At 38.2% G+C, this 16,272-nt stretch overlaps 1 protein-coding gene across 1 annotated transcript; it reads right to left on the bottom strand.

The window, feature by feature from the left end:
• Window positions 1-1,154: 1,154 nt before the first annotated feature.
• On the bottom strand, window positions 1,155-1,897 carry LOC133332871 (uncharacterized). Its single transcript, XM_061541239.1, has 3 exons — window positions 1,891-1,897; window positions 1,459-1,703; window positions 1,155-1,314 (listed from the first exon to the last, which is right to left on the bottom strand). The coding sequence occupies exons 1-3, from the start codon at window positions 1,895-1,897 to the stop codon at window positions 1,189-1,191; spliced, it is 378 nt and encodes a 125-aa protein (XP_061397223.1). The 3' UTR covers window positions 1,155-1,188.
• Between the last annotated feature and the right edge of the window lie 14,375 nt (window positions 1,898-16,272).

The raw sequence follows: 16,272 nt of genomic DNA, 5'->3' as shown, positions 1-16,272 counted from the left end.
TTTTTGCCAAAACTATTATAGGCCCTAACTTCCCGTTTAGTGTATTTGGACCGTAATTCCAGTTGCTTTACACTGAAATAGAACTGGTCCAGCTGGGCATTCCAAAGAATACCTAGTGGTTTGGAACTACTCGCTTCCACGAAAGTTAGAAGTTTGGCATCGTAAAGGTGTTCAGACGGAATACCTTGTAAAATGTGGCGATCATTGGCGGTCCATTTCCTTAATTCGAATTGGGCGGAAGAAAGAGCACTGACTAGTTGGTCTCTTGACTGTTGCGCTGTCTCTATATCGTGATAACCGGCTAAAACGTCATCTACGTACATGCACTTTCGAAAACTATGTGCCGCTAAAGGAAAATCATTCTCTGTATCCTCGGCTAATTGAAGCAAAGTCCGTATCGCAAGATATGGAGCACAGTTTACTTCGAAGGTAACGGTTTGCAGTTCGAAATCTTGAACCGATTTGTTGGGAATATCACGAAAGATTATTCATTGGAGTGGAGTCTGAGCAGGATCAACTGTAATTTGCCTGTACATTTGCGTTATGTCGCAATTAAAGACATATTTGAAGTGTCTCCATCTTAGAATAAGAAGGACTAAATCCAACTGAAGAGTTGGACCAACATAAAGTATGTCATTCAGACTATATCCATTGGAGGTCTTATTTGAGGCATTGAAAACCACCCTCAATTTTGTTGTTGGTGTCTCCGGATTTATAACCGGGTGTTGAGGTAGGTAGCAAACCGTAAAGTTTGCTGGAGAAGTTGAAACTATTTTCATGTGGTTTAATGTTAAATATTCCCGAACCACCCCATCGTAAATTTCTTTAATGTGGTTTTCGTAACAGAGATGCCTCGTTACTGTGACGACGTGTTTTCACTTTGAAGCTGGGGTAGGTTCAGCGGGGGGCCAGAGTCGTCACAAGAATTTATTTGTTAGGACATAAAGAGAGAGAGAGAGCGAAGCAAAACGTTTTCTTAAAACGTTATAAATTTATTTCCGTAAATAACACTAAACACAATAATATCACGTTCAGAAACACGAAGAACACTAAATCACAGAGTACAGTCGAAATGTGAGTATGCGGGTAGCAGTGGTGGCAGCTTTGGCGCATCGGCAGCCCGATGAGTACGCAGGTGACGAATATTAGTGGCGGCGGCTTTGACGCAGCGGCAGCCCGATGATTACGTCAGTGGCGAGTAGTAGTGGCGGCAGCTTGGCACAGCGGCGGCCCGATGAATACGTCAGCGGCGAGTAGTAGTGGCGGCAGCTTGGCACAGCGGCGGCCCGATGAATATGTCAGCGGCGAGTAGTAGTGGCGGCTGCTTGGCACAGCGTCGGCCCGATGAATATGCGACGATGAATAGGGTGGCGGCCCGATGAATATGCGACGATGAATAGGGTGGCGGCGGCTTTGGCACAGCGGCAGCCCGATGAATACGCAGGTGACGACTAGTAGTGGCGGCAGCTTTGGCACAGCGGCGGCCCGATGAATATGCGATGATGAATAGGGTGGCGGCGGCTTTGGCACAGCGGCAGCCCGATGAATACGCAGGTGACGACTAGTAGTGGCGGCAGCTTTGGCACAGCGGCGGCCCGATGAATACGTCAGCGGCGAGTAGTAGTGGCGGCTGCTTGGCACAGCGGCGGCCCGATGAATACGCGACGACGAATAGGGTGGCGGTGGCTTGGCACAGCAGCAGCCTGATGAGTACGTCAGTCGCCGTCAACGCAGCCCGAAGAATAGGGAGTATTGCTACAACCCTCACTTGACCCTGCGTTCAGTCCGGTCTAGTCACCACAAATAGTCAAGGCTTATTGTTTGGCTTACTAAGACTCAATTCAACCGAGGTTGCGCGCCTTTTCTTCCTCCCAATCACACTTGACTTACCAGCCATCAACAGAATACTGATCTCGATTGTGTGAAATGAGTCTCCTTTTATACATTTTTGGCTGGTCATCTATTGTTGTTTTCTCATGACAGCAGCTGATCCCAATCTGACAGTTTTGCGTAGTTCCGCCATTTGCCACCAGGGGTTCCAACGTGGTATTTTAATGATAGCAATCTTCACTAGGGGACCGGTGTAACCGTTAATATTTAAATTAATTCTTCAAACAAAAATATTTCCTTGTTGATTTTCTATAAAAAGTAAATAAAAATTATATTGAAGATAATAATGTACCCCAAAAACGAAGAGCATGACTTTTGGGCGTTACATTACGCAAGAATTGAATTTGTTCTTGAATGACCAAGTTGTCCTGCACATTCTGGAATAATGGGAAGTGTGACAATATATCTGCCATCTGAGTCCCGACGAGTGGTTTGTTTTAAGTTTTCTTCACAGAATTTGTCAGAAGGAGACAGTATGGCGCGCTTTGGAGGTTCTTCCAATTGTTAAAACCGTAATATTGGGAGTGGGAATAGGACCAGTAATGATCCAGCCAAAAATTGTTTTTTGTGCCATTAATGAACCCAAAATGTTTGATTGAATTCCTTGTAAAAGAATTCTGGGATATAAATCAGCGCCAAGTAAGAGGTCAACAGATCTTGATTGGAAGAAGTTTTTATCAGCCAAAAGAATATTTGGCAAACTGGAAATTAAATCAACGCCGATTGAAAATGATGGTAGATTACCAGAAATAACGGGTACCACTAAAGCCTGTATTTCCATAAATACGGACGTATCGATTGGAGAACCTGCCTTATGTGAAGCTGTGGACATACTTTGGTTTATGCCAGATATCGTAGCCTGAGTTGAAGTGGTAGAAATACCTAAACGACGTTGTAAATTTTGAGTTATAAAGGATGCTTCAGAAGCTGGGTAAATTAGGGCACGAACGGGATATGTGATGCTTTAATGAATTATATGCACCATCGCTGTACAAAAAAAAAACATTTCTATTTTGCGAAACATGATACGCTAGCCTATTAACAGAGTGAGATATCCCTGACGAAGTCGATGGAATATCTGGATTTACATGATTGGATGGCGCAAAGGGTGGATTTGAAGTCGACTGCGACGACGACGTAAGCTGAGCGGAGTTTGCAGAATTGGACCCCTCACGATGGGAGTGATGTCGCTTGTTGCATTTACCACAGTTATAATTACTTATACATTTTTTGACCTCATGACCAACCGTAAGACAGTTAATACAACAATTGAAGCGCTTGAGAACTGAAAATCGACCATCTGTCGGTAATTTTTTAAATTCTGGAAAAAAACGCAAGGGATGAACCAGTTTAGGACAAAGAACACAAGATTTGAACGAAGAGGCATTGAATAAACCAGAAGGGATAGATTTTGTGAAATGTGAACGAACCTTCCTTTCAACTTTTTTTGAGGAATCTATACCGCGAATATCTCGAAGGCATGTAAGTGTTTGAATCCTTTCCGTAAGAAAATGATTCAAATCTTTCCAAGCCGACAATGCCGATTTGTCTTTGACCGTCTGTTCCCATAGTGAGGCGGTGTGCTTATGCAATCTTTGGATACATATAAAGACTAGTATGGGATCCCAGTCGCTCGTGGAAACGTCATAGATCGCCATAGCGGAAATACATCAATTTATTGCTCGTTGAATATTCTTCAAGCCAGTACTGGACTCATTGTCGAGAATTGGAAGATCAAAGAGCAATTTAAGTTGGTTGTTAACCAAGATTCGGACATTGTCTCTTTTAAAGCTTGCCAAGCTAAAGTGAAACTTTTGTGCGTCAAAGGAAACTTAGATATTATATCTTTAGCTTCACCACTAGTCTTTTTAAGTAAATAACACAACTTCTCGATATAACTGAGACGACTAGTGTTTATATAGACCGCAGAGAAAAGATCCCTTAATGTAGGCTAAGAAAGGAAATCGCCATCAAAGACGTCTATATCACAAGGTGGGAGATTTAGACTATGCATTACGTTGTCAGCTGAAACGAAAGCCTCAACTGACGTTCCAGGTCGGTACACCAGATAGATATAAAACATCTTCTAGGGCTTGAGCATTGACTTGAGGTGTGCTGGTCATAGTAGAACGATGTTCTTCTACTTCTCTGTCGTTCGAATTCGATTGAGCAACATTAGGTTGGGATACATTATTTAAATTCGAACGATTCGACTGGGAGGTATTATTTAAACATTGATTTGAATTATTTTGCGGTACTCGAAGTTAATCCAATTTTCTACTGATTAGAGCTATAACATTGAAATAAGACTGATATGCCACCTCATATTTATTGTTTGCAGATGTGAAGTCTTCTCTATCAGCATCGTCGGAAGTTTGTATATAAGTAAGACATTTGTCAAACATATCTTTGACTTTGGCCCATAATTCCCTAGCCTCAGCAGCCTGCACATCAAGGGAATATACATCTACATCATCTGCTCGAAATGAAGTGAAGTTAGCTTCAAATTTAACAAGAGCATCTGTGGCTCTGATAAAGTAATCTAGTGGAGTGAGTGGCATTTTGAATTAAATCAATTGATATAAATGAAATAAAATTGACGAATCTAAAAAGCAATCAACGACAATTTAGATAATTTGTTGATTTCTTAGCGAATATCAGCAAATATAGATATTTTAGCTGTGTATAGAAATATACACGCAATTTACTTTAAAAATCGGGCAAATTTAGTATTTTTACGTGTGTCAAATAAACACCACAAAATTATTTTGGAATAGAAATAATCTAAAAACAAACTAATTGCCGAAAAAATCAAACAAGAATATAGATGGCTCAAAATATATAGCCGACTGTAGGGTGCACGGACTGTAAGAGGCACACCACAAGTTAAAATATGAAATATTCGGTAATCAAATAAGAAAATATAATTCAAATAAATAAATCAAAAAATAAATATAATATCAAATTCAAAAAAAATGTATAATAATAACGAAAATTATTGGTCAAACCCACTTTAACCGAATGTAGGGTGTATTATTTATTAACCCGTTGAATTTCCAACGAAAAATAATTATATTCAATCGGCTAAGAAAATATATATTTTTCCAAAAAAAAAAAAAATTAATTTCAAATTTTTGTTGGAACAGACCTATTCCACTCTACACGTGGGTACTGATTACTTATGAATTAACCAACCACAGAGTATGCAGCACTGGTATGTGATTGTATTGTTGTTGTTATACTACCAAACAGTATGTGTGTAGTGTTTATTTTCCCTTTACTTTCTGTTACTGATCTCTCAATAACAAAACAGAACAACAATATAATCACTTCTTATATACTTTAAACAACACTTTTAAGTATGAATACGTGAATATCGTAACTAAGAGTGTGTTTGAATACAGTGTAATAATCGTGAAGAGAATTATTACACGATATAAGCAACCGACACTGATGAAATGAAACAATAACAAATCGTATTACCGACGGACACTTGCAGAATCGACCGTAGTTAAGCACTATATTTGTTTTTGTTAGGAATGAAATATATTTTTAAAGAGAAACATTCGCGCTATTTGCTCACTAAATGACGGTACGTACCTTTCAGTAATAAATAAATATTTATTAAATAAATATGTGATGTTGACCAGGTCATTGTTGGTATTTTCTTTTGAGTTTTCCCCTTGCGATGTTGACGAAGTGAAACCTTGTATAAATAGGGAAGAAGAAGAGCCAATTAGTATTTTTTGTTGCTGGAAACAAGAATATCGGCTCGAAGTGACCAAAATGATGCGTAGCAATGTAAATAAAAATAAATAAAACACAATAATTATAATTTTGAAATAAAAATTGGCGGTTTTATTTGTTATTAGTAGAAAAACTAATACTTATCTTGTATTTACAATGGTGTTGCTGGTGATGTTAATTGGACGAAGATCCGTAAAACAAGAAGCGAGTTTATTGAAAAAAAAACGAGAAGAAGCCTAGTTATCCCAAGAGCGGCAGCTGTTTTTACTCGTTATAATTTGTCATCCTTAACTTTGAACGAAAATTCAATGTTGGACAAAAGAGTACTATGACAAATTATAGAAATAGGGAAAAGGATCCCATGTCATACTCTATACTAAATTGAACTTGTACAACAATTGTTTTTGAAAATTCACAATTTTTGGATCAATACAAAAAGTGAACCAAACAACAAGGTGGACTGTTAGGGTGTTTGTTGTTATTGTTTATTTAGTAATGCAAATACTCTGAGGTTTAGAATAGAAGAATAACAACAGCAGCGAATCGTTTGGTTGGCGAATAATGCAACAAGAAATAAATGAAACGAAAAATAGGATTGTTCTCTGATTGTTAGAAGAAATGAGGGGAATAACAACGCGACAAATTTGTCTGGTTGGTGAGAATTAAAACAACAAATAAACCAATCGAACAAGATTTTGGGAGATGATGTATGTTGTTAGTGCAATATGCTAAATTTAATTCTCAGTTGTAGGCTTTATTAAAAACTGAAGACGAGTATCAAAAAACGAATATGTTTGGTTGGTGAGGGTAAATAACAACAAATAAACCAAACAAGAAATATGTGAAGTTGTGATGGAAATAATGTGTGTTGTTATTGCAATAGTATTTGACAAAGCTAAGTCGACGAGTGGTGGTAACAACACCGAATTTTTTTGTATGATCAACGCGACGTAGGGTAATCAGTACAAGGCGATAGACTGCTAATATTTTATATGGGAGAAAGTATGTATTAAAAAAGGAGTGTTAGTGTAAGTCGATTAAAACGACTTAAATTACACAATAAATGAGAACGGGTGATGTGAGTTGCTATGGTGAGATTAAAAATAAGCAATTTAGAGCAAACAAACAGCAACAACACAGATTTGTTCTCCAACGATCAACAATGCGTTATGTGATCACTACACTAGAAACAAATGTGGACTGTATTTTTGGTGAATAGGCGAACGATTGAAATCACAAGCGTAGGGATAATTGGAACCCGGCCAATACCAAATTAATATTAATAAAGACTAACACTCACGGGGTAGTTAACTTTTAACGAAATCTGAGTTTACGTATCTGGTGTTAGTATGGTGTTTTGTTGATGTGGTGATGAGATGAAAGGTGATACATTTCAATATTTTCTTCAAAGAAACAACAAATATGCGGTGACTTCAATCCGGCTCGATGCGACCAAATGTTTAGGCGAGGAGTTTGCTTTACTCCTCGCCGTGGTGGTGTATGTGGTGATTGGGGGAAATGCGGTGTAATCAATGTATTAACACAAGGGAGCGGGGTGAAGGCGACAACAAGAGAACTCCCAAGCAGTTAATGGCGTATGGTAAAGAAAAGAAAGTTCAAAAGAAATAAAACGCAAGAATGATTAGTTTAATAATCTTCATAAAAGTCTTGGTTTATTGGTGGTATTCTTTTCTTAATACAACAAATAAATTACCTCTTGTAATTTATGGTGGTGGCGCTGAGACCTGTTAATAACGCGTAGACGTTATACGACAAGTTAACTCTAAGGAGGTTAAACGACAAGTGAACGCTGTGGTTCATGCAATCACAGAGGATTGCGGTGATCGCTGAGAATCGGTTGTCGTTTACTACTGCATTAATATATTCCAATGGGAGAAAAGTGTCTAGCAAACCAGCAACAACCACCGCTCGGTGGCATCTGCACTCTACGGTCTCCGCAGAGGGAACTTGCAGTGGAGATGCCCGTGGTGTCAATCAGCAGACGTGATTGACTGAGCTGGGGAAGTTGAGTCAGAATGTATCAAACTTTATCGAGGAGTTTGCTCTACTCCTCACCGTGGTGGTGTATGTGGTGATTGGGGGAAATACGGGGTAATCAATGTATTAACACAAGGAAGCGGGGTGCAGGCGACAACAAGAGAACTCCCAAGCAGTTAATGGTGTATGGTAAAGAAAAAAAGTTCAAAAGAAATAAAACGCAAGAATGATTAGTTTAATAATCTTAATAAAAGTCTTGGTTTATTGGTGGTATTATTTTCTTAATACAACAAATAAATTACCTCTTGTAATTTATGGTGGTGTTGTGAGACCTGTTAATAACGCGTAGACGTTATACGACAAGTTAACTCTAAGGAGGTTAAACGACAAGTGAACGCTGGGGCTCAGTGCAATCGCTGAGGTTCGTTGTCGTATATTACTACAACTACTACACTACTTCCAATGAGAGCAAGAATCTTTCATGTACCAAGGTTAGAAAAACCCACAACAACCACCGCCCGGTGGCATCTGAACTCTGCGGTCTCCGCTGAGGGAATTTGCTGAGTAGATGCCCGTTGTGTCAAACAGCAAACGTGATTGACTGAGCTCGGGAAGTTGAAGGTCAACATATCTAACGTTATACATTGCCTCTCACATTGATACATCTATATGTATCAACAAATATATATATTATAGAATATATGGATAAAAAATACTTAATAAATAAGAGAAATAAGAACGCAAGTTCAGTTTTTGTGAGTATTTAATTCATTTCAATAATCTATTTGTTGACGCCGAAATTGCGTGCAAATAAAAGAAATTAAAACACGAACGTTTTAGATTTAAATTAAAATAAAAGCAGTTGCTTTATTGATGAAATAAAAGAAGAGTGGAAAAGATAGAGATTGTGACAGATTACCTGTTGATTGGTAGGCCAACGGAAAGAGAGTGTCTGAGTGTCAACAATAATAAAGGAAGGTGGCTTCGCGCTAATTCCATACTCGGTAGAATCTGCCATTTGACATTTCAATGTTGTAATATTAGGGCGTATGCATATTGTAACGAATATGGAATTCAATGCGTTTTCAAACACAATAAAAGTGAAAACGCCCACAAGGATAAAATCAATATGTTTTTCCCTTGCAACATTATTAATGTTGTAACACTCAAAATTATACAATATATATAACTTAATTTATAAGTACAAATAAGTATAGATTAGGGCAGTGCAGTGTGAGCAATTCATAATTTCATTTATTATTTTTTTTCAAATTAAACACGAACATTTAATATATAAGAATTAAGAGTGGCATGCTCCCACCCAACCAAACATAGTATAGTGGGCGACAGGAAGCCCCGGCATCGCTTGCACCCGATTGGTAACGATTTTGGCATACATTTCAGGGCCAAACACTAAAGCCACACGACCTGACCTGAAAAAGCACGGATCAGCGAGAGGTAGACCCAAAAACGATTATTTCGTCCGTTTAGGGATGGCTTCCAGCGGCGTAACAACATGGCGTAGGTCTGCAACCCGTGCCATGACCGATAGGGTTTGAAAGGGATCGTAGGTTGATGTCACCGAAATGTGACAGAACCGGATCCCATCTAAATTGGATGTGGGAAGCCTCAGGTCAGACACCATTGCGGCACATATTAGGCTTTGACTACCAGAAGGATCCAATACTACACGAATTGGAATTGAAGGAGCGACATGCTGAAGTCTTACGATGAGACTGGGGGATAATGTCGACACCTGTTGTAAGGGTAATGACCCGAGTGAATTACTACCAAAATTGGCGATTGGTCGATTATCAGAGGACCGCTATCCGCCGAATCTTTGTGTAATAGTGTGTTGTGTCTACCACACTTCAAACACACTTTTTGACTATGACAGTCATTGGCTTGATGCCATTTGGCCAGGCAGCGTGTGTAGTCCCGGTTTACATTTACGATATGAATACGTGCTTGCACGGACATGGCGAGAAAATCTCGGCACGTACAAAGCGAGTGCCGGCGATTGCAGACGCGACAACAATTTCTATATAAATTCGAGGAGCCCGCAGATACGGACTCCGATGATCGAACGAATACCGATTCACCCACAGTTATGGGATCTGGCCTGGATACCGAACTGGTCGACGAAGAACCCGCAGTTACGGAGTCTGATGGGTGAACACGATTCGAACCCGCAGTTACGGGTTCGGATAGTCGGATGTTGGCACTGGAGCACATGCTGGAACCCGCAGTTACGGATTCCGTCTCAGACTCTGTCATTTTCTCCGCTGCTATTGGACGAACCAACTCATCCAAAACTTCCGAAGTGGTACGCTTCTTTGATACATCGACCCTCTGTAGTACGTTGTCGATTTGAACGATAAGATCAATTGCGTACATATTCGATGCGTTCATGGTACTAAGAGGGAAGAAATAGTTTAATGATTTGCTTCATTCGACGATTGGTCGGTCAGAATGACCAACTTGGGTATAGGCCGCTTTACAACGCCGTTTGCCGTACGAATATCTATCACTTGAACGTGTCCATCTACACCCGGGTAAACATTTTCTACACGTCCTAACTTCCACGAGGTCGGAGGGAGATTCTCGTGCCGAACCACGACTAAATTGTCCTTTACAACATTTCTTTGTGGAAAATTCCACTTATACCTCATATGATACAAACAGACTTTCTAAACCGATTCACGAGCGATATCGGTATTCCAAAAATAAGTGGGTCAAGCGGAGCAACTAAAAAGAGCTTCTATAAAAAAATGACCGGATGTTGTAGCTACAAATTCACCGACGAGCAATAACTCGATACAATGAAGTTAGCAGCGGACAAATCAAATTCTGCTTCCAACTGAACAGAGTTAGTCGACAAACAAACGAACATACAAACATATCCCTTTGTTATTTACAAGCTCAACCAATTTATGGTATTCTGAGTGAAGATTATTATAAGTCGAACCTCCTCAAATTTCAACGACGTAATAATTGATCGAGGTATAAATATTTACAATGGTATCGATTACATGTTCGACGAATGAACCATAACAAATTTCCAAAGAGGAATATTTATCCATGGTTTTTACGAATGGGAAAGAACAAAACACAAAAGAAAATGCACCGAACTCATTTCAATGTCTGTCTCCAGTCGAAGTAAATCTCGAATAGACTAAGAGAATTATTCACAAGATCATGGATACTACAAACTCTATTGGCCATGACAATAATAGAATCCATCCCACAATAAAACTGACAAAATTCTACAACGATCTCTTTTCCAATAACTTTCAAAAGTTAAGAGGCTAAATCTGCAAAGTTCCATACGAGGTCGTAAAAATGATTTAATAGGAACTACTAGATTGTAGATGCACGAACACATTTTGAAGTGGGACTTCAATTGGAATATATACTACCCCGGCCTATGCCTTAACTGAGGCATCAGAGAACACATGCAATTCCGCCGAACATTGAGGGGTGTACCGTACCCACCGAGGAATTTTAATTGCATTTACTTGGGGAGATGTGTCCACAAATTTAAGCCATTCTACGAACATGGCTTCCACAAGAGGATCGTTCCAGCCGATTTGATTTAGACCTATTTTGTGCATTATAATTTTTCCTGCGAATAGTAGTGGAAAATGTGCGGATCTTTGACGAGGGAATGGGCCCAGTAACCAGCCAGCCAAAAACTGAATTTTGAGCTAACAAACTTCCAGCAACAATAGTACGACAACCCTCTAACAAGATTGTTGGGTACATCTGCCAAACGAATACTTGGCATTGTAAGATACTGCTATTGCTAACTTGTTTCATTCTATTTTTGTTTCAACCCAAATTCATAAGTAAACAGAGGAACAATTGATCGAGTGAAATAACTGTAATATTATTTTGTCATCTTCCACTTTCGCTTTCATGAATAAACTTATGTGTACCTATTTTTAGTTCTAATAAAGAATTCATTGAACGTTTACGTGTCCGTGTTTCATTGCGCTAACAAAGGTTATGGGTCCAGAGCCATAATTAAAATCAAATTGTGTAATTATATGTAAAACTTGGATCGTCCTAAAATTGTATTTTCGTTTGTCGAAAAGTCGCGCCTTGAAAAGAAATTGAAAAGGAAAAATTGACTGTGTGTTTGTCGACAGTTTCATGTTTTTTCGTTTGTCGAAAATTATAATATTTCCTGATTAAAAATGTTAAATTGAGCGGAGATAATTACTCGAGTTGGAGTATACAAATGAAGAGTCTCCTAGTAACGTTGGATTACTGGTCAGTGTGTGAGAATGTTTGTCCGTCAACCGCCACACAAGAAGACAAGGCACGTTTTAAAGCCATAGATGAAAAAGCCCTTGCTTCAATTACATTAAGTGTGAAGCCCTCTGAATTGATACATATTAAGCATTGCAAATCGGCAATGGGTGCTTGGGAAAAATTCAGCAGTATTTACATGGCAAAAACACCAGCTCGGAATGTACATTTATTTAAGAAGTTAGTACGCTTCAAAATTCAGGATGGTTCACCCTACTCTCAACAAATAAATGAATTTAGTGGTTGTGTTAAATCCCTAACAGTACCATATCAGATGAATTCATAAGCCTGATCCTGGTATGCAGTTTGCCGGAATGTTTCGAGAACTTCGTTGTAGCTATGGAAAGCAGAGATAAGTTGCCGACATTGGAACATTTGAAGGTCAAGATTTTAGAGGAGTATAATCGTAGAGGTGAGAAGCAGAATAATGCAGAAGAACACGTGTTGGTGGTTAAGAATAGAGGAGAAGTAAAAAACAGGAAAAAAATATCAAAAGTACGGTGAACGTAAAAGGGATAGCAACATAAAATGTTACGCATGTGGAAAACGTGGTCACATTAAATCGGAGTGCAGAAGTTCCACTCATAATCCCGTTGTTTTTTGTGCGAATCAAGATCAAAAAGAAATGGATGATAACATGTGGATTTTGGATAGCGGAGCATCCTCTCATATTTGTCGCAACAAAAATCTATTTACCTCACTGAGAGAGCATCAACAACAAATATATTTAGCCTCAGGAGAGAGTGTGATTACGAAAGGCATAGGTAATGCAATTGTCAAATCAGAGTATACTGACATTACACTATGTGACGTCTTATGTGTGCCGGGATTAAAATCGAATTTTTTGTCGGTGAGCAAAATAATTAAGAATGGTAATTCTGTCCGGTTTACAAAAGACAAAGCAATCGTAAACAAACCATCAAATGAAATAATTTTGGAAGGGATATTAGTTAATGGACTTTTTAAGACGTATTTGGAAAATAAAAGTGATTTCGCGATGCTGAATGTTGACGACTCGGAATTGAATTTATGGCATAAACGGTACGGACACTTAAACTACGGCGATATTGAAAAACTAATAAATAATGAAATGGTTCGCGGTATTAATATAAATAAAAATTTTTCAAAGACAGACAATATTTGTGTGATTTGTTCTAAATGTAAAATAAAAAATTTCCCATTCAAATCAATAAATGAAATACATACGAAAAAATATTGGAATTGGTGCATAGTGATGTCTGCGGTCCTATGCGTGTTGCTTCACAAAGTGGCTCACTATATTTCGTGACATTTATTGATGACTTTTCGCGTTATATTTTTGTTTATTTTTTGAATCACAAGTCAGATGTTTTTAAAGTTTTTAAGGATTTTGTGAATATGGCCGAAAATCAGACTGGACAAAAGCTGAAAGTACAAAGGAGTGATAACGGTTCCGAATATCTGTCGATCGATTTTGAAAATTATTTAAAGAGACGTGGAATCATACATCAAACAACGACCGTATATACACCTCAGCAGAATGGCATCGCTGAACGAGCCAATAGAACATTGATGGAAATGGCAAGGTGTATGATGGCCGAATCGAACGCACCTAAAAATATTTGGACAGAAGCTATCAACACAGCAGTTTATATAAGGGACCGTTCACCTACAAAATTGTTGAAAAATATTACACCATATGAAAAATGGCACGGACATAATCCATCGGTCTCCCATTTTAAGGTTTTTGGTTGTAATGCTGTTATTTTGAATAAGAAGCCCGGAAGAAATTAATTGGAACCAAAAGGTGATGTGCTTATGTTTGTCGGTTATTCAACAACAACAAAGGGATATCGGCTGTACAACAAATTAAAGAGATCCATTGTTATATCAAGAGATGTTGTGTTTTTCGAGAACATGTTTGGCAGAGATGAGAATGCTGATGAAGAAAATAGTGTCGATTGGTTCATCACTCATGGGAAGCAAGACAGCAACACTCAAAGAGAGCATGCAGAGCTGTTACCGCCGCCACAAACAACGCAAGAAACAGTTAACCCAAACTTGTCGATTTATGAATCTGGCGAGCAAATGTTTGAAGAAGAGAGTGATAATGAAGGCGAGTGCGGAGAAAAAAGGAAGAGGGGAAGACGTCGTATAATAAGTACAGACAACGTAGGAAGGCCGCGTGTTCAAAGAAGTGACGATGCAAATGTACAAAGAGCAAGCAAATATTATTTGAGAGACTCAACACCTGAAGTTGTAAATGAAGTGAGTGAAATAATATTGGATCCAAAGACGGTGAATGAAGCTATGAATAGAGATGACGCTGATAATTGGAAAGCTGCAATGGAAACAGAATATGGAATGTTATTGAAGAATTGTACGTGGGATTTGGTGAATAAACCGGAGAATAGGAACATTATTGGAAACAAATGGGTTTTTACAACAAAGAGAGACGCTGATGGTAAAATAAGTAAATATAAAGCTAGATGAAGATTATTTCGATACGTTTGCGCCCGTGGTAAGACATAGCACAATTCGATTAATATTGGCCATTGCATCAAAATTTAAGATTTTGATAAATCACATTGATGTGAAATCGGCATATCTAAATGGAATTTTGAAGGAAGATATTTACATGTATCAACCCAAAATGTTTGTGGATGCAGAAAATAAAGACAAAGTGTGTAAATTGAGAAAATTATTGTACGGGCTGAAACAAGCAGGAAAGGATTGGAACATCAGAATAAATGACATTTTAAATGCCATTGGTTTCAAACAGTGTGCAACTGATATGTGTCTACGTCAGCAAAAAGAAAGAGCTGCTAAGCATTATTGCCATTTATGTTGATGATATGCTGATCGTTTGTGAAGAAAGAAATGAATTGGCGAACACCATAAAAATGCTAAACGATCACATTGAAGCAGTTGACAAAGGGCCAGTGAGCAATTTTCTTGGTTTGGAAGTTGAAAGGGATGGTGAGAGTGGTTGTATAAGTATACATCAAAACTTGTTTGTCAAGGAGCTTCTAGAAGATTGGAATATGTTGAATTGTAAGAAAGCAGCAACACCTCTACCATCGGGAACTGTGCTATAAAGTTGTGATGATGAGAAATGTGTAGGAGAAGGAATAAAATCGTATCAATCACTCATTGGGAGTTTAATGTATTTAGCTACAATTTTTCGTCCGGATATTTCACATGTTGTCTCTCGTTTATCACAATTTAAGTCCCATCCACATAAGGAGCATCATAACGCTGCAAGACATGTGCTACGATATCTAAATAGTTATCCAAAGTTGGTAATATCATTTAAGAATGATGATTGTCTATTATGTTTCACCGATGCTGATTGGGGCTCTAATCCAATTGATCGGAAATTTTTAGTGGTTTCTTTATATTCTTCGCAGGAGGTCCTATCAGCTGGGAGTCGAAAAAACAAGATTTTGTGGCCTTAAGTTGTATGGAAGCCGAATATATCGCTTTATGCCAAGGTCCCAAAGAAATTGCATTCCATAGAAGTCTACTGAAGGAAATGGAGCTTGGCTATCTGGTGGAAAATCCTACCGAAATAAGCGGAGCAAACATATTGATATTCGGTTCCATTCTATAAAAAAAGATTAAAATAAATGGAATTTTTATAACGTATGTTTCCTCAAACGAAAATGTTTCTGATATTTTGACAAAATGTTTGCCTAAAGTTAGACATCATTATCTATGTGATTTATTGAATTTTTTGTCTTTGTAAATAATTTTCTGATTGTATGAATTTTCGTTGAAGTGGAGTATGTAAGATATTGCTATTACTTTCTTGTTTCATTCTATGTTTGTTTCAACTCAAATTCATAAATAAACAGAGGAACAATTGATCGAGTGAAATAACTGTAATATTATTTTGTCATCTTCCATTTCGCTTTCATGAATAAACTTATGTGTACCTATTTTTAGTTCTAATAAAGAATTCATTGAACGTTTACGTGTCCGTGTTTCATTGCGCTAACAGGCATTTTGGCCCTTAAGTCAGACGAAACAGTAAATGAGGGAAGATTTCCCGAAATTGACTGCAAAACCAATGCGCTAGTTTCTAGCATTACTGTGGGATCACAAGGACTTCAAATTTTCAAAGAACAAAATTTATGAGAATTGGCCGAAATTGCACAATTCACTCCCGAAATACTAACATTAGTTGTAGAGACAGGGAGTTTCAAACGTTTTTGAAGCCGCTCAGACAAAAATGAAGACTCTGACGCGGGGTCTATTAAAGCCCTACAGGATAAGAAACACCATCATGGAGAATATTTACTGTAGCGGTACCCAGTAATACCGATTTATTTTGGGAAGTGT

This window comes from Musca vetustissima, unplaced genomic scaffold (assembly GCF_032173495.1).
Source record: "Musca vetustissima isolate MV318-11 ecotype Yass unplaced genomic scaffold, APGP_CSIRO_Mvet_v1 utg96201, whole genome shotgun sequence".
Classification (NCBI taxonomy): Eukaryota; Metazoa; Arthropoda; class Insecta; order Diptera; family Muscidae; genus Musca; species Musca vetustissima.
This window is presented reverse-complemented; position numbering and strand designations above follow the sequence as displayed.